The 21,807-nt window shown below is 52.3% G+C and overlaps 1 protein-coding gene across 1 annotated transcript in view; it reads left to right on the forward strand.

Moving 5' to 3' along the window:
• PAPPA2 (pappalysin 2) overlaps nucleotides 1–21,807 on the forward strand; it is a 186,007-nt gene that overhangs the window by 110,132 nt on the left and 54,068 nt on the right. Inside the window, exons 14-16 of the mRNA XM_053663686.1 lie at nucleotides 15,869–16,040; nucleotides 19,312–19,489; nucleotides 20,704–20,917. Of these exons, the coding sequence (XP_053519661.1) occupies nucleotides 15,869–16,040; nucleotides 19,312–19,489; nucleotides 20,704–20,917 (564 nt within the window). The remainder of the gene's footprint in view (nucleotides 1–15,868; nucleotides 16,041–19,311; nucleotides 19,490–20,703; nucleotides 20,918–21,807) is intronic.

Raw genomic sequence — 21,807 nt, forward strand, 5'->3', positions numbered from 1 at the left:
CATTGTTTACCAGGATTATGGCCTCTCTCTTGTGTGTTTTCACATTATTTTCTCCACTGGCTCCACCTCTGGCCGCAAGCCCTGCAGAATTTCTTTCGGGTCCCTGCCACATGTGTTCTTGATGAGCTTCGTGTCTTTGCACAGAGTGTTCCTACTTTCTTGAACGCCTTCCAGTCCCTCTTCACTTCAACTCGTACTTCTCCATCAGGATTCACCTTCTTCTGTGGGGTTTTGGCAAGCCCCCTCCCTGGTCCACCGGGTCCTGCGCCCCACCCACACTCTAGAAAAGCAGCTATCACGCCAGGCAGTAACTCTTTATGTACCAGCGGTTCGTTCCCGCTACACTCTAAAATTTGCGAAGTAGGGATTCCGCTGCTCAGTATTTTTCAGTACCTAGCACAGGGCCCGCCACATAGTAGGGATCAGAAGTTGCGTGTTGATTGACAGGCATGGACTTCAGCTCTCGCTGCTCCACGGATCAGAACCAAACAAACAAAGCAGAAGAGCAGAAGCCACGGCCTCTGTAGACCTGAGGGACAAGCGTGCGCCCCGTCACAGCCACGACATTTTAACAAAGAAGTTGATTAGCTGTGATCACTGCTGCTAGTTCTGCTCCCATTTTCACTTGGCACTGTGGGGAAAACAAGTTTCACATGCATGCATGCAAACCAGTAGAAATAAGATACGACACTCTGGTTTACACAGAGTGTATCTGGAATGCATAAGCAATTCCAAACCACATGTGACTGACAGGGACCATGCAAATTGGCTTTTCCTTCTCTGCCAGCAAATCAGTGCAATATAGTAAATTTTGGTACACAGGGAACCTAATAGATCCCATCTATTTGCTTTGTGAACAGACTTAAAAATGCGAATCCCTCTGGGTCTCCCAAAGCATAGAAGAAACCTTTTTGCACCTTTGTACTAATCCCAGTTGTAGATGTAGATGGACCATGATATGAAACCCTCAAATTCTGGGCATAGTGAGAGGGATTCCTGACTAGCTCCTTCTTACCCCTTATGACCCGAACTCCATTAATACTGTCACGGGCAAGGGAGAGTTGACAGACGCCTGGCAGTAGAAGACGTGTTATCCATTTTGCACATCGCTAGCCAGCGATGGCCAGTGGCCTGTCTGTCCCACAACGCCGGGTCTTTAAACCAGCCTGGCTGGCCCACAGAGCCTCAGCGGGGAGCCAGGAAGCCTACGTGTGGCTCTGCAGTGATGCTCACAGTCCTTGGCTTAGACCCTTTGGCTTTGCTCTCTCTCTTCCTCTTGTTTCCCCTTCTGCTATGATGGCTTCCCTGCTTTATGACCCTTTGGGCTGAGTGTCCTGATCACAAACCCCTTAGTCTTGAAAACCAAGCTTGGTGTTCCACGTTTTGGCCACCGGGGCTCAGTAAGAGCTCAGTGCGGTCTTACTTTCCCTCTGTTCCCAGCTCTGGCTGCTGCAGGGGAAGGCCCTGCACATTGTGCCATAGCCCCCATGAGTTAGGGCGCCGGGGAGACCCCCAGCCTGTCCGGAGCTGTGTTGTTGACTTTGGAAAGTGGGAATATATATGTGTATATATATATCTTTTTTGATTAGTGCTCTTTTGGAGTGTCGTGTGTTCGAGATATAACCCAGGAACTAATAGGTTAATTTGCTTGTGAGTAGATTGACTTGCAGATCATCAGAACTGTTATTATCTATTTTGGAAACTCACAAGGTCAAGTCTAGAAAAATTCACTAATTTCCTGCTGGGTAGGTGGCTTCTCCTACACCAGAATTTTGCTCCTCCAGTCACATGAGCCCTTGGGAATGTTGACTGTACCTCCTCCGACCCGACCTAACGGCGTGTCCGTCACGTCCTGGGTGCCGAATTTTGGAAGATCACTGTCTCCTCTCCCAGGGCACAGGCTCCTAACTGCAGTCCACACTTGCTAGGACTCATCCCTTCTTCATTTGCACTTTGCCTCCCGTTGATTTTCCTTTCTACCTGTTCTAGACGAGGTCAAGAATGCAGTTACCTTCCTATCTCACTTTTCTACCTGCTCTAGACGAGGTCAAGAATGCAGTTACCTTCCTATCTCACTTTTCTACCTGCTCTAGACGAGGTCAAGAATGCAGTTACCTTCCTATCTCACTTTTCTACCTGCTCTAGACGAGGTCAAGAATGCAGTTACCTTCCTATCTCACTTTTCTACCTGCTCTAGACGAGGTCAAGAATGCAGTTACCTTCCTATCTCACTTTTCTACCTGCTCTAGACAAGGTCAAGAATGCAGTTACCTTCCTATCTCACTTTTCTACCTGCTCTAGACCAGGTTGAGAATGCAGCGTTACCTTCCTATTTCACTTTTCCTTTGTGTTGCAAACAGCTGTCTGGCTTTTTAAAAGTTTTGATGTTATTAGGTGTTTAATACCCTGTGGCTGTTTTATCTTTATTAGGGTTATACCCCTTGCCAACCCTTTTGCCCCTTTACATGCTTTTGTCGTTGTATTCTACTTCATTTGGAATTACAGTTTCCACCGCTGCTTTCCTTTTGTTTGTGTGTGTTTGACAAATATCTGCCCTTTTGAAAACCTTTAACCTTCCTCTGCCCGGACTGCCAGTGAGCTCAGGGCATGTCGCTCCACCGTGCTGCTTACAAAAGCAGTAGGGTTTCTCCGTGTAAAACTGCCGCACGCTTCTGTCCCAAAAGCGTGTCTCATGGCCCCAAGCCTCTGGCGTGAAGGGCACCCTGGGATGTTCGCACCCCTGGGACACTTCTCTCAGAACCCAGTGGCATTTGCTGATTCTCCCCGCTCCACCCTCCAGACCCATCGTTCTCTGTGATGCGAAGTCATGAAACAAGAAGGAAGAGTGTCACTGGGGGGACTGAGGGGTGGGGGCAGGGCCGTGACCCTTGAAGGTCAGTGCCCGTTTTCCTGCCCTCACAGCGGCCAGAGAATGAAGAAGGAACACCCCGCTTCCCTCTCTTCCTTGAGCACGGCTCCATTCCTTATTTGCCTTTTCTTTTCCAGAAAAAAAAAAATGAGTGCTTTGGTTTCCAGTGATGTTTCTCAGTTCAGCTCCCATGCATTTTGACATCAGGAGGAAATCTCACAGGTTCCAGTCATCGGTCTCGGTTTTCGGTCTTGAGCAGAGTTTTCTCGTTGTTCTGCCTTGTTGGTATTTCAGGGGGACGCAGGCAGAAGTGACCCCATTGTATCTGTGTGAGATCAACCGTGCATGGGGCTGGGGAAGCCTGTGGCGCGTTCTCACACCACATGGGAGCACACCGCCGCCAGTTCCCACACCCACCTGCTGCTCCGTGTGGCGGTCCTTCCCCCCGCCCCAGGTGTGCGCGTTGCCTGCCGTCAGCGTGTGCTGCTCAACCTCATCCCGCTCTGGCCACCCTCCTTTGTCTTACTAGAGCGGCATTGATTCTCTGCCGGCAGGCACGGTGTTAATAAGCCTTGACAGTGGAGGGTGCTGGAGAGACGCGGCAGGAGGAAGGGGCTTCTCTTTGTGGGCTCGGAGTGCTGTCTTCTCCTTTGCTGCTCTGATGTGCTCGGCGGTCAAGGCCAGCAGGCACTTGGCGTTTCCCATCGGCTCTTCCTCCCGATCAGCCAAAGATGACAGCTTGTCAGTTGTGGCCCCACTGTGTCATCAATTCCTAGCACCTATTTCCTATGGACAGCGTTGTAGTCAGGTCCAAAGACAGAACCAACTGGTCCCCACATTCTGTCTTTGGGAATGTCTCCCAGGGCTACTTCTGGTTCCAATATGGGTCAGTCGGGTCCAGTCAGAACATAGTCATTAGAACAGGGAAAGCTTAATCTAAATTAACTAGGGACAGAGGATGAACTACCAAGGGGTGAGGAGAACCCTAGTGCATTGGATGGCGGGTAAAGGGAGCAACCATTGCTCTCAGGGATGAGGAAAGAATATCACAGGAAGGAACAAAATGCAAAAGAAGCTCCCAGCTGGGGCTGCGGGTGGATCCCAGTGGAGAGAGCGGGTCATGATGTCCCAGGTGGCAGGGACCCTCACTGAGGTCCCATGGGCTGGGCTGCTGGTAATTGCACCACACAGTGGGGTGCTAACCGGAGCTTGTCAGGAGGCTGCTTGCTAGACAGCTGCCATTGGGGTGCAGGCGAACTTTCTGGGAAGTCATTCACTGGGGTACCTTTGAGACCTGTGGGGAAAGCCAGCAAGAGTGCTGGTGGCACTTGCTGGGACATGCAGGATGTCACTGAAAGTCATTGTGGAGTGAGCACCACTGGACTGAAGCTCCACTGGACGTCGAGTGTGGCAAAAGCAAGGAGAGGAAACCATTCAGGGGTCGAGACACCCTTTCCTCTGCAATGATGCTCCAGTTACGTCTGCTGGCAGAATGTCACGTCACGCCAACCAGGGAAGCAGCAGCGTTGGCACAGTCACCTCCGGGCAACACAGGCTGGAGGAGCTGGAACTAGGGGGTCAGTGAGTTGATAACTGACAGGAAAGGTCTTGACCCAGAAGAAACCCCCTTTCTCTCTACCTTTTATGTTCCACGTACAGTTTTTCCCAAGTTGCTAGCTTTAGTTTTAAAACCGCTTTTCAGTTTAACTTCTAAGTGGGTAGCTTGACCTCACTGGAAACACACATTTTGTTTTTTTAATGTTTTGAACTTATTTGAAGTCCAAGGCAAACATAAAGTATAAATACCTCATTAGCTTATTCGGTATAAACACACACTCTGATTGAGATGGAAAACGAGTAATGGATATTCATAAATATAAGATCATAGCGGGCTCTGGGGTTTGCCTTCAACTACAGCTTATCAAAGCCAAGTATTCTAATTTAAAATTGAGTGGGATATTAATCTTTTAAAATGAGTGTCTACGTGGAAACCTGGGTTCTTCCTTCTCTCTCTCGTTCTGAATCTCCTGCTTTCTCACTTCAGTAGTCATGTTTTAATCCTCTTTATCTTTGTGAATAGTTGATTCACGCGACAATGTAGGTCTGATACGGTGTGTGTTCACGTGTATGTGTGTAGAAGGAAAAAGCGCCTCATTCAGAAATGCTTCTGAAGTGCCTCCAGTACGCCAGGCATCCTTTCTCAGTCATGGAGACAGACTCCGCGTACACAAATTCACCTTCATTTGAGATCAGCACAAATAAGACTAGGATCCAAGTAGTTTGTGTTTTCAGTCAAGAAAGGTCTCATTATATGAATGGAAAACTTTCAGAAACATACTCACGCCTCCTGCTGCCCAAGAAACGCTGCCGCCCGCCCGCCCTCACGCTGTGTTTGCACTGGGGCGGCACGGGTTGGGCCGGCCCCGGGGTAAACAGACAGCACCTGTGGTTCAGATGTGTTTATGTAAATGGCATATTTATTTGGAGGAAACTCTGAAACCGAGAAAGGCAGATGTGGACTCCAAGTAATGCAGGTAACGCTAGTGATCTTTGATGAAGGAGGTGGAAACGAGTGGAATTGGAAACATGCTTGGGACTCTGGGGCGGGTTCCGGAAATGAATTTCTAGATTAGAGTGATTTTTACGGGCCGAATCCAAGGGGAGTTGGGGTCACTAGAAAAGGAAAAATGTTGACCCCGCTCCAGTGGGGTCCTAGCCCAGACAAAAAGAATCTTTCTCCTCTGTGGGTAGGAAATCTGAGAAGAATTACTGCACTCTCTTGGAGATTAGAAGTGCAAGTGAGCCAAGAGGGGCGCCCTCAGTTTTGAAAGCCTGGTTTATGTACGTATCAGTTTCCCGTGGCCGTGTAGCAGTATTACTGCCCACTCGTCAGTTAAAACCAACACACATTTACCCTCGTGTTTCTGAGGCCAGGAGTGCAGACCAGGCTGAACCGGGCTCCATGTAAGGCTCCAGTGAGGTGTCAGCCAGGACTGGGTCCTCATCTGGAGGCTCCTGTGGGGCAGGTCGCGTGGTTGTTGGCATTTGCCCCCAAAAGGTCGAGGGTCTCCGTTTCCTGCAGGGTGTGGCTTGTCGCGGAGCCCTCTCCACTGGCCCGCTTCCACACAGCAGCTTGTTCCTCCAAAGCCAGTACGAGAGAGTTTCCCGGCAAGAATGCCGTTCAGTCTTAGGTGGCCTAACCAGAAGTGACATTCCCACTGATGCCACATTCAGGTGGTTAGAAGGCAGTCACTGGTCCCACCCACACTCGAGGTAAGGAAATGATGGCAGGTGTGGACTCCGGGAAGCAGGGGTCATGCCCAGCGCCTTCTGCTAGCTCAGGCTCAGGGCGTCTGACTGTGGGCATCTCACATCCTGAAAGAGGCAAATCCTATACTTCCGTAGTTTTCATTTACCACACAGCTCGGGCTTGGGCCTCGAGGGGCATGCCAGGAATTTGCATGCAGGACGAAATCGCGAGGGAAGAACAGTAGTTCCAAGAGTCAGGTCTTACAGAAATTCCCCGGTTCTTGGTAGGTCACCTTTTCTCAGCAGCCTTTCTGCATGAGAATGGCCTCTCAGTTCTCCATGATCTAGGTAGACCACGTCCATTTTATGAATGATCTACACCCACATTTTATTCTGAAGTTCATTTTCCCCGCATTCCCAGGGCCAAGCTGCCTTCAGAGCCCCCATCTCCGTGGCTCAACTGAAATCCCTTTACTATTCAGTAATGTAAGCCTAATTAGCCCTATCAGTTTGTTTCCTGGAAAATCATAACATTATATGAAACCTAAAAAAAACTGTGGCTATTTTTCAAGGATCTGCATTCTGATTATTTTCATAATGTTGGACAACTGAGACTTAATTGTTTTAGCAGTTTGGGTCCAGGCTGTGAGAGTGTTTGTGTGTGTTTCGCTGTGTGGGAGGAAATGTTCTAGAAAAGGTTAGTGTGCTCTGAATCATACAGCTAACCTTTAAAATGACTTGACTTTTTAACTGACAGTGCCATTGTAACGGTATTAGTTTTAAGTGAAAAAAAATTTTACGATGAGCGGCATCCCCAGATTTTTCTTCTCTTTCTTTCCTTCATAAATCAGCATTTTCCTATTTACTTAAAGCAAACTAAGTATGAACACGGAAAGTCTGTGCCCACGCCCCCCACCCCACATTCACAGAGACCTGTTGTCCCCCAGGCCATCCGTCATCGGCCAGGACACTCAGAATCTCCTGTGATTCTCCTCCTCCTCCTCCCCTCTTTTATGGACACATCACTCTGGGAAAAGGAAGGTGGCTTTCCCTAGGGAACAACTGAGTCTGAGTCAGGAAGAACTAGTGATCACACAGCGTGCTCTTACGTGGTTCTGTATCCAAGGCGGCAACTTCGACACGGAACTGCCTTGTTCATCAAAACCCTTAGTAGTCAGGCTATTACTGTGGGCACCACGATGAATAGTATTGGAGTTCAGCTTCTGACTCTTGTATATATAGTATAAAAAAGTACGTAGACGTTATTAGCCTAACCGCCATGGTTTTGTCTTGGTTGTTTTTGCTCGTGTGCAGAAGAGGATCGTGTGATTTTAAAAAATGCACAATCAGAGACCAGTGTGGATGGGGTTTGGCGTGGATGCTTCGTGCTCACAGAGACCTGCAAGTGGATGCTCACGTGCACTAGTTCAGGTGCCGCTGCTTTCTCTGCGCAGCCCCTGTTCTCCACGGCCAGTTTCCCAAAGCAGGGACAGCAAAAAAGAAATAATGCAGGGAGAGAGCCAGAGGTAGCTGTCACCAACATCTCGCCATTTTCAGTTTGCCGTATATGAGTTACAGTAACACACAGGGTCGATACTGTCTGCCCGGCCTCTTCAGAGACCTCTTTCAGTGGAACCCTACGCTGTGACACAAAAGATGTCGTTGCCCAAGAAAGCTCTTCTTGAGAAGGTGGATCTGCTGACTGAGAAGACAGAGCCTGTGCCACTCGGCCAAGTACAGAGGATTTCTGGGTCACCTTCTATTGTCCAAGGAGACCTCACTATGGACATGGGGGTTGGGTTGGGCGTGGGAGGCTTTGGGAGAAAGGAAAGCACCTTTCCCAGAGAACTTCCCTCCTGGGCCTTCGGTAGTCCCAGAGAACGTTTGGGAGGAAGTGCTGTGTTTACTGTTTGGGAGACAGTGGGACTCCAGTCTGGAAATATCTCTCCTTGGTTACACTGCAGGGCACGGGTAGGACTGTAAGGCCCTCTGAGCCGTGGTCCCAGTCCCGGGTCTGCAACCAGTGCTCAGCTCAGTGCCCTGGCCTTCTGTCCCTGCTGTAGTCAGGGTGTTAGCCCGGCCTTGGGAAGAGAATCGTTCCTTCTCTATTATCCGTCCTTCTGCTTCACGCCTCGTTATTCCCTGGAACCCTCCTTGCTGCTGCTTTAGCAATTCCCACTGTGCTTCAATTATTTGGAACTCAGATTTGAAATGCCAGCACTTTCCCTTCCTACCCCGCCAGGCTTCTCCTTCCCCGACTTGTCCCATGTAGGACATTCAGATCATGGACCTTTCGATGGCCTCACAAAGTGACAGACTCCTTCTTTTCTTTTGTCAGGGGCTACACGTTAAAGCATTTGTTCATCCCCCTCCTCTTTTATTTTTAGGAGAGGATTTCCTTTTAATGCTCCAGAATGATAGGAAGTATTCTCTTTTGCTAGATGGGAAAGGTGCTATAGAAATGAAATATGTATTACATTTCTACTCATTTGATTATCTCCTTCGACAAAGCAGTTTAGCAAATGAACATTGAATCTGTTTCTTGTTTCTTAAGCAAGGAAAGAATTATAGCTGCTCAGTTGTTCCCTAGGTTTCTGGCCCAACTTCCTTTCCCCAGGATGAGTTGTCCACAAAATACAGGGCAGGAGGGGCAGCCACCGAAGGGGATTCTGAGTGTCCTGGCTGATGAGGGGTGGCCTGGGGGTGATGATAGGTCCGCCCCGGAGACACAGTGAGCGGTATGAGTGTCTTCGACTCTCTGCTCTCCTGGGGTTACAGAGGAACAAAGAAAAGGTCACAGACATGATCTCACTCAGGCAATTACTGGAGGATGGCCGACTATTCTAGAAATAGCCTTTATGAAAAGGTTACCTAGTCTGCTATGGCGCTTAGTGAAATACATTCTGAGCATCAGTTGAATGACAGCTTTTGGTTGAAGACTACAAACAGGCACACACGCTTAGGAAGATGCAGGGCTGCTGTCTGTCTGCCTCGGATGGATTGTCTGGTTCCAACACGATGACTTTGAAATGATGCCCCTTAACGCCTTATCGCGGGGTCTGAAATGCCGCCATTAGGAGTTCTTTGTTTTAAACATCTGTAGTGGTCTCTTAAAAATGGCCAGCAGCTCTTTGATAGAAGTGTTTTAAGCCATCATCAACTGTTTACACCAGGTGTATTCCCTTGTGCCCCCGGACGATTCAGAAACAGACCAGGACCCTGCCCGAATGCAACCTAGTGTGGGCATTGGGGAGTTTGGGGGAATGTGAACAGCACAGAAAATGGTGCTGGAAGGAGGGATGAGTTTAAAGTATCACCTGATTTCCACCTTTGCTCAGGTCGGGGCTGTCCTTCTGGTCTCTATTCATGGCAGCTGGTGGAAAGCGCATAGAAAACAAGAACAAACCCGTATTTCTAGGGTTCTGTCACTTCGCCAGCCTGCCAAGTAGACAGACCTTGTGGACAGATTTGACCATCAGTTCTGGTTGGAACAACTCTTGGGCCACCTCGTTCCATGGACAGAGGAAGTGGGGTGACTGGGGTGGTGGCCAGCCCAGTGCCCAGACCCCTGCCTCTTGCCTTTGCCTGCATCATCTAGTCTCACCACCATCTTTTAGGGTCGTCCTTCCCCTTCTTTGGGTCCTCATTTCTCCACAAGCAAACGAGCCATTGGCGTTGCAAGGCTTGGAGTGCCAGGAAGAGCAAAAGAACAGAAGGGAGCAGTCCTCCAAATCCGATGTCAACTGAGGACTGACAAATTCTGGGATTACGAGATGATGGGAACAGTGTGAAGCTTCTGCTGGGGAGTCCAGCAACTTCACAGGGAAAGGAAGCCAAGGGGGTGGAGGGAGAGTCCCAGGGGGCCCTGCATGTGTTTTAGGTTCTACTTTTAGAGTAAGTTTGGAACTCCTCACTCACGGCGCTGGTCTGCAAGTCCTCAACTGCTACGTGGTTCAGTACAGTCCCAGAGTAGCCCCCAACCCCTCCTTCCTACCCCGCGGGGTCCAACTCTGGTCACCGTGCAGATAGAAGCTCATGCCCACTCAGCGGTCCTCACGGGGCTTCGCTTTTCCCTCACTCCACGCCATGTGTTCCGCAGTCCCCCAGGCTTGGCCTGCCATTGTGGCTGGGAGAGTATGACTCAGGAATCAATAGTTTAATTGGTGCCCAGGGATGAATAACAGGTAGGGGGAGTCAGCAGACATCACTCCCCATGAGGAGATGCCCCACGTGGAGGGGTGACTGCCTTTGCAAGCTGCAGGGAAAAGTGTGCGTGTGCGCGTGTGCGTGTGCGTGTGCGTGTGTGTGTGCGGTTGTTGTCAGTGTTTCTGGTGGGTGACTCTGCCCCCCTGGTGCCGGGAAGCACCCTCTGCCAGTTAGCCAGCGCTAGTTTGGACTCCTCCTGTGGTATTCCACATACTTTATAATCGACGTTAAAATCATGGGTTCTGCAGCTTGGTGACCCGGGGCTTGTGAAAGGGAGTGCTTTTGGCTTTGTGATGTAAATCTGTTTCTCTTTAGAAGTACAGGGGGCATTTGGAAGGGACTTCTAGTGTTACAGCCAGGCGTGGTAAAAACTGGGCCCAGACTGAGAAATGAGCGGAGCAAATTACCGAGTGCTGGGGGCCACCAGAGTCCAGTCCTGAACTTGCAAATAGGTCACAGTCTAGAAAGAGATGGCCGTCTCCCAACAGGGTTATTGAGAGGCACCAACTCTGGGGCAGAGACTTCAATAGACGGGCAGGGGAGACCTTCCCTTTTCCAGGCTACAGGAGGGAAAGGAGAGTCTGCTCAGTTCAGCGATCCATCGTGTCTCAGCCGGGGAGCTACTGCCAAGATTCCTGTTGCCCTCAGATGGGAATCTGCAGAGAAGCACTTGAATTAATTGTCCCTTCCTAGTTGGTAGGATCCTTCAGGGAAGCTCCTCAAAGGACCAGCAGGGTCCTGCCCGACGAGGCTGATAGTCACCATCCCGTAGGACAGAGATGGGGCCAGAGAGAGAGGGAGGCGGAGAGGGGAGCCAGAGCGAGGCCTGCCTTGGTTTGCAGAAACAGCAGAGCTCTCTAAGGATAGATGCGATCATTACTGTTTGGTGTTGCTGTTGAGGGCGGGAAGACGAATGAGGACGCGGTCCCTTCCAGTCCACTCTGCATTCCGTCCACCATCTGCTGCCAGATCCCGAGCATACATTCCTCCTTCTCCCGGAACCCTCTCATTTCAATAAGAATCAATAAAACACAGTGGGGGACCGGAGAGACATCTGATCCTCTTTTACTATTTAACCTTAAAGGGGCTGCTTCTGCGGAAACCACCAGCATCGCTCTTTGGTCGAAGGTGGCACCTCTTGGATCAGTGCGTTGCAATCTTGGGTTAACTAAATGACTGAATAGGTCAGGACATTAAGCAAAAACTCACAGTCGGGGAGAGAGACCGTGCGAGACTCTCGGGCTCCCCGCCGCATCCCTCCCACTCCTGGTTTCCTGCATTCCCACCCGGCACCGCCAGCACCTCATCTGTGAAATGAAATACCTTGTTAGGGCTGGAAGGGACCTCCGAGAGGACCTAGTTCCACCCCGGCCGTTTACAGATTCGCAGACGGAGGGCGGGGCGCTGGAGAGACTCACCCAAGGTCGTGGAGAGGAGCCTGGGGCCTGGGCCGGGATCACACAGGTTCGGCCCCTCTCCGCCCACACCGTACGGTTACTCAAAACGCGTGGTGCACACGCCAGACAGGTTGTCCTGAACGCGCCTCGGTTCCAGAGATCAACTGTGGTCAGCCTTCCCAGCTCCCGGAAGGAGGGCAGGATGTGAACTAGAAAATTCTATGAGTTGATGTCAACCTGATTTTGAGTTCAGTTTTTTGGTATGATACAGTCTTTGTGTGGTAGGAAGCTCTGGAGTACTCCATAACTTCTTTTGGTCCCAGTTTCTTTATCTCTAAAAACGAGGAATTCGGGCCGACTTACCTCTCAGGCCCCTTTAAGTTGTAACAAGCTGTGGTTCCACTAGGGTCATTGCTCCGGGTCACCCTCCACATCCTCCCGCCCCCTGCATTTGTATTCAAGAAACGCAGTCTTTGGCTTATAATCTTCTATCCGAAATGGATTGATTGATTCTGACTGACCTGGGAGTATTGTCAGCCTCCTGAAATTCCTCCGAGGCGGCTCAGACCCTTAGGAGAACCACAGACTGAAGCCGTGGGCAGAACAGCCAGGACTTTGCCCCTTCGTCAGCAGCCAGCCTGCTTCCCGAAGGTGGGCCTGGCCGGAAGCCGGGCCCTCTTCCCTCCAGGGGCCTCAGGGAGAGGAAAACCCAAACTGCACCTGGTTCGGCCTGCCCTGGGGCACGCTCAGGACAGGTTTGTCCGTGGTCCGTCCACTCCCTCTGCGGAGAAGACTCTGCTTCGGGGCAGCAGCCTTCCTCTGCTCCCCACCTGCCGCTGACGGCAGGGGAGAGCTCCGGGGACTCGCCTCCTGGTCTCTCTTTAAATGTGGGTGTTGACCTCTTTCAGTGTAAGTTCCCCATGTTGGTCAAAATTTAAAGACCCACACATACTGAATTTTGTTCAGGAAAAAAAGGCAGGGAGGAAGTGGGGGTTGTTTTCAGGTGCTGGGAGCGCCGTCTTGCCCTGTGTTGACCGTAAAGCATTGGCAGACGCGTGCCAGGCTGTCCCTCCTCCGCCTTCCCGGTCCTCTTCTCGCATCGCTGTCAGGATCCCACCCAGAGACAGAACATGCTCTGAAACAGCCGGGAACGTGTGCCCAGTAACCCACGACCCTTTTTTTCTCTTCCACCGTATTGGAAATTTGCTCAGAACAAAGGGCATGTTTTGTGCTGTTGGTCTGTCTTGTGGCTGCTACCCGATAGTTTGTGCTTAATGCCTGACAGCATAATGACCAAGTGCAGGGTCAGTTTCCCCTGGGACTGGCCTTCTTCTCGTCCAGCCTTGGCCTATGGAATGTATTGACTTCTTTCAGGTCGCACACACCCAGACCTTTATGGTGCTGGGGGTTGCTGCTGGTGAGCGTCAGCATCCTTGAAACTTAAAAACCACAGATGCCGGAATCCCACCACGGGCCCACAGAGTGAGAACCTCTGGGGCGCGGGTCTGGGGGCCCATAGTCCTTCTCATTTCCTGAGTGTGGCGTACGGCCTGGCCGAGAAAGCCTTCCTCCGGCACACCGAGCTCAGCCCTCGGCGGAGCTTCGCACCACCCCACCCCCGAGGCTCCCACATAACAAGCATCACTTGTGGACCCAATAACATAGGCAACACGCCTGTGTTACAGCAGGACAGTGCTACGTCTGTGCCTGGGCGGCCGCAGCTGGGTACAGGGGAGAGTAGGTCATCCTGGGGTTCAAGTGCATTTGGAACAGGGATTCAGTTGAAATGTATGCCTTTGGGGAGTGAGGATCAGAAGAGAGAGTGGAAACTTACCCAGAGTGGTGGGCGAAGAGCAGCACGAGGCTGATGTAGGTGGCTGTCGACAGAGTGTGCCTTCTAAGGCCCTCCTGACCTAAAATTCCATCATGAGAAACCCACCCCTTTGGCTGAAAACTTTGTCTCCTGTTAAAATGGAAATACCTGTGAATCACATCTGACGGGGTTCATCACATGCTTACCTAAGAACATGTTGTGATGAGGTGCGAGGAAAGGTCTGGAAAAAACGGGTGGAAGATGAGGAGCTGTCCCCAAGGAAGGGAACACCCTTAGAAGGGCACCTTGCAGACCACGGCGGCTGGACAGATGTGGCTGAGTGGCTTTGCTAGCATTTAAGAGAAGACTGTTAAACATCTATACTTTCCCCCGGCCACCCTGAGGAGGAGCTCCCTGGCTCACGCCAGCCTGGGCTGCTAGCTTTTGAATCGAGAAGAAAGTAACAGGGGACCAGCCCCCCTCTCCCCGCCCAGGGAGGTGGGCTCATGGTCCAGGCTGGCCCCAGAGCGAGGGCTCCGAGATCCAGCCCGAGGATTTTCCTCCGACTCGCTGTGTGGCCTCCAAGCGGCTTGAGTTTCCTTGTATGTCAAACCAAGATAAATACTTGACTTCCCACCTCTCTGGGGTGGAGTAAGACTCTCCTGCTGCCTCTGCCGTTAACCTGCATCCAAAGACCCACGGAAGAGAGCTTCTGAGGAGTTTAAAAGCTGCGTTTACTATTCCCATTATCTTTGTGATACTGGGCCTTATGCAGTATTCAGGGGACTGGGCCTCGAGGCTGGAACCATGGAGAACAGCACTTCACTCATAAAAAGCCGTGTGTGTAGTGGACGAGAAATACAGAAGGGCTTTGGGGTTGAGGCGTGAGGAAGAAAAGTCTACAATTGGTACCAGATGCCATCAGAAGCTAACGACCTGACAAACACCGTCCTCGTAAAACAGATTCCTTAAAAAGGAAGCAAATGGAAATATAAGCTAGTGAAAGAATTTGCAGCAGCTGCCCTGAAGCCATTTCTCACTTCATAAACAGGTCTGGGTTTGGTGGGGTTTTTTGGTCTTGGTTTCATTTCATGTCACTTTCCCCCTCTGTCTGTGCTCCCCTGTCTCTCTCTCTCCCTCCCTCCCTCCTCCTAGTGCTGGAAGGACTTCCCACACTGGTAGTCATAGCAACCCCATCCTGATGGAAGGAGGCTCACTTGCAGGACTTGTTTTGCGTCCTATGTCAGCCCCAGATCGTCCTCGCGGTTGACACGGTGTAATTGGATGGAGTCGCTGAAAAACCCCCACGTGCTACTTCTCATTAAATTCTTGGCACTGGGCTGACACGAACCACAGCTGTTAATGACTCTGTTTTCCTCCCCGCCGTGCTGACCACACTGAAGGAGTACCACGTTTTGCAGCCATCCGAGCACGTAGCATCTTTGGAAGCTGCAGCTCTTTAGCGTCACCGGTGAGGTCCTCTGATCTCATCCCATGAAGAACAGCCGGGTTTCGGCTGTTCTTACCGTGATGGGTTGAAGAGAGACCCGGAGACAAAGGTGTCTTGTGTGTTGCATACACAGTTACAGCACTGGGTTTGGGAAACTCCTGTTGAGAGTTCACAGCCGCTCGCCCAGCCCCCGTATGTCAGCTCCCGTGTCTCTCCCTCCATCGGGGCTCCCTGTGGGCTCCGGGGTGTGCCTCTGCCTCGCAGGGAGCAATCAGGGCCGAAAGAAGTCAAGGCCTTTCTTGGTACCGCTCCGCTGCAGCCCTTCATCCCGCACCTAAAAAGCATGGGTCAGGGAAGTGCCAACGTCACTGGTGTGCGACTTCAGTCCCGTGGGCACACACGTGACCTGAGCAGCATTGTTAGCATGTTCAGGTCAAGTTCATCTTCTTCGCACCAGAGCTTTTCAAATCAACTCTCAGTCACTTCAGGGCAGTATGCATGTAGCCAGGGACGGTTCCTTTTCCACTCTCACGTTGTTGCCCCGCCCTTAACAAAGCCGCGGAGCACTAATACAACCCGGGGGGGAAATGAAGCCAGTGGATGAGGAAATACACAGCAGTTGTCTTGGCTGATGGGGACCACTGCTGCTGGCGGTGGAAATACCTTGTTGGTCCCCCGCACCAGACCGCGATACTGTTCTTGTTTACTGTATGTTGAGTGGTTCCAGGTCATGCAGAAGGAGGTAGCGAGCTTAATGTAGGTTTTAGAAAAAAGCGTTCTCTTTGGTTTCAAGGCCCTTTCCAGGAGAGGCTGCCGAGTCGTTGCTGCTGCCCCCTGGGTCTGCGTCAGCCTAAGTAAGATGTTTCTCTCTCTGTCTTCCCCAGCTGTGTCCACCAGCCCTGCGGGGAGCAGGGTGGTTGTGCACCCCTGCTGCTTGATCACACAGACTTGGTGAACTGTACTTCTGGGGGCCCAGGTCACATGGAGTGCTCCGTCACCTGTCAAAGGGGGTTCGCCCTTCAGGCCAGCAGTGGGAAGTACCTGAGGCCCGTGCAGGTGAGTTGGAAAACTATGTCCTCAGGGCTGAGGTCCTGGTGGGGGAAGGTCCTCATGCTCCTCTCTCTGGCCCCATTGAGGGAGGGCAGGCGGTTGCCAGTCATTTGAAAGGAGACCTGTGGACTCTGAAAGGCCAGGAGAGGCGGGGCTTTATGGAAATTTGCGGCGCCTGTGCGGTGCCCACTCGGCAGGGGTCAGCTTCCCTCCAGATGGGCAGTAGACCAGGGCGCGTCCCACTCCTTTCCCTGTCCTTGTCTTCCCTCAGAAATGACAGTCCCCACTTTTTGCCTTCAAGACGAGAATGCCACAGTTCAGCCCTGTCCCCTGGCTTGCAGCCGGCTTGTCTGTGGTCCATTGTCTGAGTCCCCAGGCCTTCTTACAAACGGGCTGGAGGAAAAGGGTTTGCTTCCCTTCCCTCTGTTACCGAGGTGGGGGTTGTGTCATGACTCTGGCTCCGATGACTGTCCCAGTCTCCACGAGCTACCACAGCACCATTTCCCGGAGGTCAAGGTGACTCAGAGGTAAGAGCGTGGCCTGGGACAGACCTGGAATGAAATTTTGGCCCTGCTCTTTATTAGGTGTATGATTGTAGGTAAAAACAAACAGAACAAAGAAACCTCTTCAGGTTTGTTTTCACATTTGTAAAATAATTAGAACAGAACTATTTCTGTTATTGAGTGGTTACAGCGAGTGATTGGAAGTCACGTAAAAGCTTCTAGCAGAACGTGAGGCGCGGGGCACTCTGGTAAGCTGCCGTCATTACGAGCATGATGCTATATTCTCAACCCAAAACGCTGTTCCCCATCTTCTCTTTAGAGAGCTTTCGGTGCCCTGCCAAGCAGTCTCACTAGAAATCAGCCCTTGGAAAACATGTCCACAATAGGAAGCACAGAGAGTGTGTGTTAGGCCAAAGACAGCGGCACTGGAGGAGCAACCCAGGGACAAGGGGCACAGTGAGGGAAGAGTGGACAGTGTGTGACTGGCAATCAGACACCAGTGGTGTGGAAGAAGGGGAATTCCTGGATCAGTGGGGAATTTCACTTGCTTAGACACGGCCATTGGTTTCAGTGGGTTTGGGTTCTGTATGGGAAGGAACAGTTACTGCAGACCTGCGCGATGCGATGCTTTGGGCGATAGAATGGTCTTATCACCTCCCTGTTCTTAAGCCAGCCTAACTTACTCTAGAAAAGAGAAAAGATGAAAGAGGACCTCCCCCCCAAATTTAGGGAGTAAACACCTTCACGTGACAGGTAAAGGAGGGTAGAGAAGAGACGACGGAGTTTGCAATCTGTTAAAATTAAGAGCCAATTCAAAATGAAATGGACAGGGCTTAGTGAAGTCAGGAGAAAAACCGGGCGATACACTTGGAGTTTGGGAGCCGCTCTTGGAGCTGCGGTCTGAGCCAGCGTGCCGGCGTGCCGGGGGCAGAGTCTGGGCCAGGTGCTCACGCTGCACCAGCCATGCGGTGGAGGCCACTCTCCCGCTGACCTCCCCCGTCACCTGAGGTGGGCCCAGCTAAGGAAATGAGACCGTCCTGCTCGTGATCACAAGACAGCAGGGGATATTTGCTTACTGTTGACGCAAGAACTGAAACTAAACAGAAAAATGTGTCTGGCTGTGACTTGGGCCCTCCTGGCAGGCAGCAGGGGACACTGGGAAACAGGGAGGAGCTGGTAACCAGGAGCTGGTGTCAGGCGTGACAGGTGCTGTCACTAGTCATTTTACCTTTGGCTGTGGCCCCTGTGGTCTCCGGGCAGGATGGCTGGCCCAGCCACAGAACCACCCCTCTCTCCTCCCCCCTCTGTGACCTTTGGTGACCCCTGGCTAGAGTGACAGCTGTGTTTTCTCCCAAACAAGCCCTCAGTCCCTGCTCATTCTGTTCCCCTCACTCAGAACATTTTCTTCCTCCTCCTTCCCCTCCGAAGTCCCACTCATCTTTCAAGCCCCAGCTCCTGCATCACCGGCTCCAAAAGTCTCCCCCCAACACGCCATCCCTGCTGCCCAAGGACGGCCAGCCCTGCGGCTACCCCATAGCGCTGCCTCAGCCCCCCAGAACAAGCACACATATATATGACACTGCTGTAGCTTTTATCGATTTGCATTTTCTCGCTTCGTGGCCCCCTTTTCCTATCTCTTTCATCTTTCGCATACTTGGATTGTTTTCTCTGCAGTCGTTGTGAAAAGGGGCAGGGCTCGAGAGAAGCATCTCCCTTGCGTTTTTCCCGTACCTCCTGTCCACCCTGTCCCTTTCCCTTTCTCTCTCTCTCTCTCTCTCTCTGCTGTCCATTCCTTACCTTCAGTGCTTCCGAAGCACTGGCCCCACCTGTGATCTGCTCTGCTGGTAGATGACTAGCTCCATGAAGGCATCTTGCTTACCAAAACCTAGGGCAGAGCCTGGCCCTTCCAGGTGCCCAGTCAGTGTCTCTGCATTTACTTGGTGGCGAGGAATCCTCAGGCCACCCTACAGCTGGGGCTCAGGAAGATGGCTGGCATCCCAAATTTCACCACGTGGTATGGAAGGTGCCCGAGATGAATTCTCAACTGCTCTTAGATACTGTGCACCATCCTTTATTCGGTGGCTCATCAGGAAGGTCCCGCAGGAAGCCAATGGCGTGCTCTACTGTGGGCAGTTTGAGAATTTATCAGAGGGACTACTTGCAAAGGTGGCAGCAGGATCTCGGGAAAATACAGGGAGATGGTGCAGTCTCCCAGGGTTGAAGGGGTGGTCAATGCCCCCAAGCCTGGAAGGCTGACCGCAGGGAGCAGTGAGAGAACCCTCGAGAGGAGAACACAGGAGCCGTGTGCAGAGGGCCACCCAGGGGTGGGGCTGACCTGCAGCAGCCCCCTGCAGAGAGAGCAGGAAGGGTAGGCACCCTGACCTCCCCCCTGCCTCTGCTCCTGTCTGTCTCCTGCCAGTGCGCCCTGGTCAGAGGCTTGGAATGCACAGGGGTCTGCGTCCCCGGGCACAGAGCAGGGCAGAGGAGGGTGGAGAAGGAACAGAGGGACACACCGGGGCAGCGGAGAGCGGGCCTGGAGGGCATCCTCCCCCTTCAGTGGTTCTCTTCCAGAGGCATCTTCCCGCAGCCTCAGAATCGGGAGGCCCTGTGTTAAGACGATAAGGCGGAAAGCGGGAGAAAGGCAACATAACTTTGACCTGTCTTGAGTCTTTGCACAAATCCTCACGGGGAAACCCTTTAGATAAGCCTTCTCATGGGACCCGTGGGAGGCGTCTCATGGGACGGTGACAGAACAGCGTTCTCCCTGTTTCTAGCGGGAGACCCTGCTCACGTGCTCCTCGGGGCACTGGGACCGGGCCGTGCACTGTGCGCCCCTCGACTGTGGCATCCCCGACCCGTCCCTGGTGAACTACGCGACCTTCTCCTGCTCCGAGGGAACGACCTTCCTCAAACGCTGCTCCGCCTCCTGCGTCCCTCCGGCCAAGCTTCAAGGTATTGTCTGGCCAGCGGGGACTGTGGGCTGCAGGGTCCCTCCAGTCCCTCTCTCTTTGGGGGCTCTTCGGGGACCTCTCCCGCACCCCGACACACTCTTCCCATTTGCTCTGCTGGACCGCCCTCTTCCGATAACCCCAGCCGAGTCCCCAAGACAACGCCATTCTTTCTGATGGCCTGGCGGGGGGATGGCCTGGCTTGGGACCTCATTCTGAAAAAAACAGGAATCTGCTTCTGTTTTTATGCGACTGTATGTCCTCCGCAGCCAGGTTCCTGATAATATTAACAATAACACCACACTTACCACGCCCATTTCTTAATTTAACATTGACCACCATGCTATGAGTGGGGCGCTTTTCGCTCTGTTTTGTAGATGAAACCCTAGTGGTTGGATTGGTTCGTGGCTGCGCCGATAGTCACATGACCAGGGGGAAGCGTGTGGTCTGGCCACCCTGCTCCTCACCTCCCTGCAGACTCCTGTGCACCCACCCATGGCCCATTACAAACGCAGCCCCCCAAGCCCCACGCCAACAGACCTGGCTTTAGAAGGCCTGGGGTGGGCTGGTCACGTAGCCAGAAGTCCAAGGGTTGCTCCTCGTAGGCGTCTGGTGTGGGGCCGAAGCCCACCGGAGCTCTGCAGCTGGACGGCCCGAGTTCAGTCCCCGCCTCGGCCTCTCACCAGGTCAGGCCAGTCACCTCAGCCCCGCCTCCTGTTCTGCCAGACGGGGGATAACAGATCTATCTCACGTAGTTGCTTGAGGTTTGCCGCTTACGTGAGTTAATGTGTGTAAAACGTTTAGAACAGTGCTTGGTATGTGGTATAGTAAGTACTATAAAAACGTGACCTACGATCATTATAATGTTGTCCGTGACACAGACACTGCTGTGTTTTCAACATCCGTAGGTAGGGAGCGAGGTAATGATGGGGGGGGGGCGGCTGGCCCTTCTGTCACTGATGTCAAGGGGTCGTTACCTGGTCTCTGTTCTGTAGAGTAGGTCACACTGTGACTCTGTTCTGTATGGTAGGTCACACTGGCAGCTCTGTGGGTAAGAAAAGCAGAAAAGACACTTGCCCTGAGATTTTAGGGAGTCGTTCCACAAAGAGCGATGCTCTTTCTAATGCCCATGTGGTGGCTGGGTTGGCTCGGTCTGACGTTGGGATGTCTCTGCACTCTGTGTTCTGAGCACCCTGCGCTTCTCTTTCCTGGAGCCAGGACTGAGCCCGTGGCTGACCTGCCTGGAGGACGGGCTCTGGTCTCTCCCCGAAGCCTACTGCAAGCTGGAGTGTGACGTGCCACCTGTCATCCCGAATGCCAACCTGCTCCTGCCGCGCTGCCTCCGGGGCCGCCATGACGTGGGCTCCACCTGCAGATACGAGTGCAGACCCGGCTTCTACGTGGTGGGAGGCGCGGAGAGGCAAGCCGGGACGTAAGTGGGCCCGACCTCTGGGTCGTCCACTGCGTGTTCAGTTTGTTTGATTTTGTTTGTTTGTGCGCTGTCTTTTTACCTGCACAGGTGTATTTCCCAGTCACAACAGGTAGGGTGACCAGGTTGCTGCTGTGAAGACGATCCTTTTTCACAGGAGGTTCCACACAGTCTTGTCTAGGTGTTCTTTAAAAGAGTCTCTGCCCTATTTATCATTTTCCTTTAAAGTAAGTGTTAGGGGCTTCCCAGGTGTTATGTGTGTGGGGACACGTCAGGGACTGTCCTCTGGTTGGAACCGTCTGGGGCCCACGACAGCAGCTCTGGGAGAAACTGCCTGGGCCGGTGCTGGGTTAGACACCTGCTGTGTGATGCCGGGAAGGGGTTTCTCTGCCTCGGTCTTCTCATCAGCCAATGAGGATAAAAGCAATAACATCCCCCTGATGGAGCTGATGTGGGGACTAGAAAAGTTTCTATGTATCAAGTGTAAGGTTCAGTCAGTTTCCTTTGAGAGCATGAAACTCAGTACGTGTTAGCCATTAGCATCGCTATTATCGTCTCTCTGCTTTTGTGTGCCGCTCCTGGACCCAGAAGCCAGGGAGCCTTTCCTCCAAAGGCCCAGCGACCAGAGGAACAGAAGCCTCTTACAGCGTATCGAAGGGCAAGGGCTTTGCAGACAGGCTGGGTCTGAACCTCGGTCACCCCCCTTTGCGTAGGCTCCGTAACCTCAGCCAAGTCACTGAACACCCTGGGCCCCGATCTTCTCAGTAAACGGGGGACGATGCCCACGTCACAGTGTCGGGTGGGGGATCCAGCGAGAGACATGGACCCAGCCCAGTGCCCGCCTGGTGCCAGTTGCTCCATAAAGGGTTTCAGAAAACGAGCCCTTTTCTAAA

This window comes from Artibeus jamaicensis, unplaced genomic scaffold (genome assembly GCF_021234435.1).
Source record: "Artibeus jamaicensis isolate MK-2021 breed Jamaican fruit bat unplaced genomic scaffold, CSHL_Jam_final contig_327, whole genome shotgun sequence".
Taxonomy (NCBI): domain Eukaryota; kingdom Metazoa; phylum Chordata; class Mammalia; order Chiroptera; family Phyllostomidae; genus Artibeus; species Artibeus jamaicensis.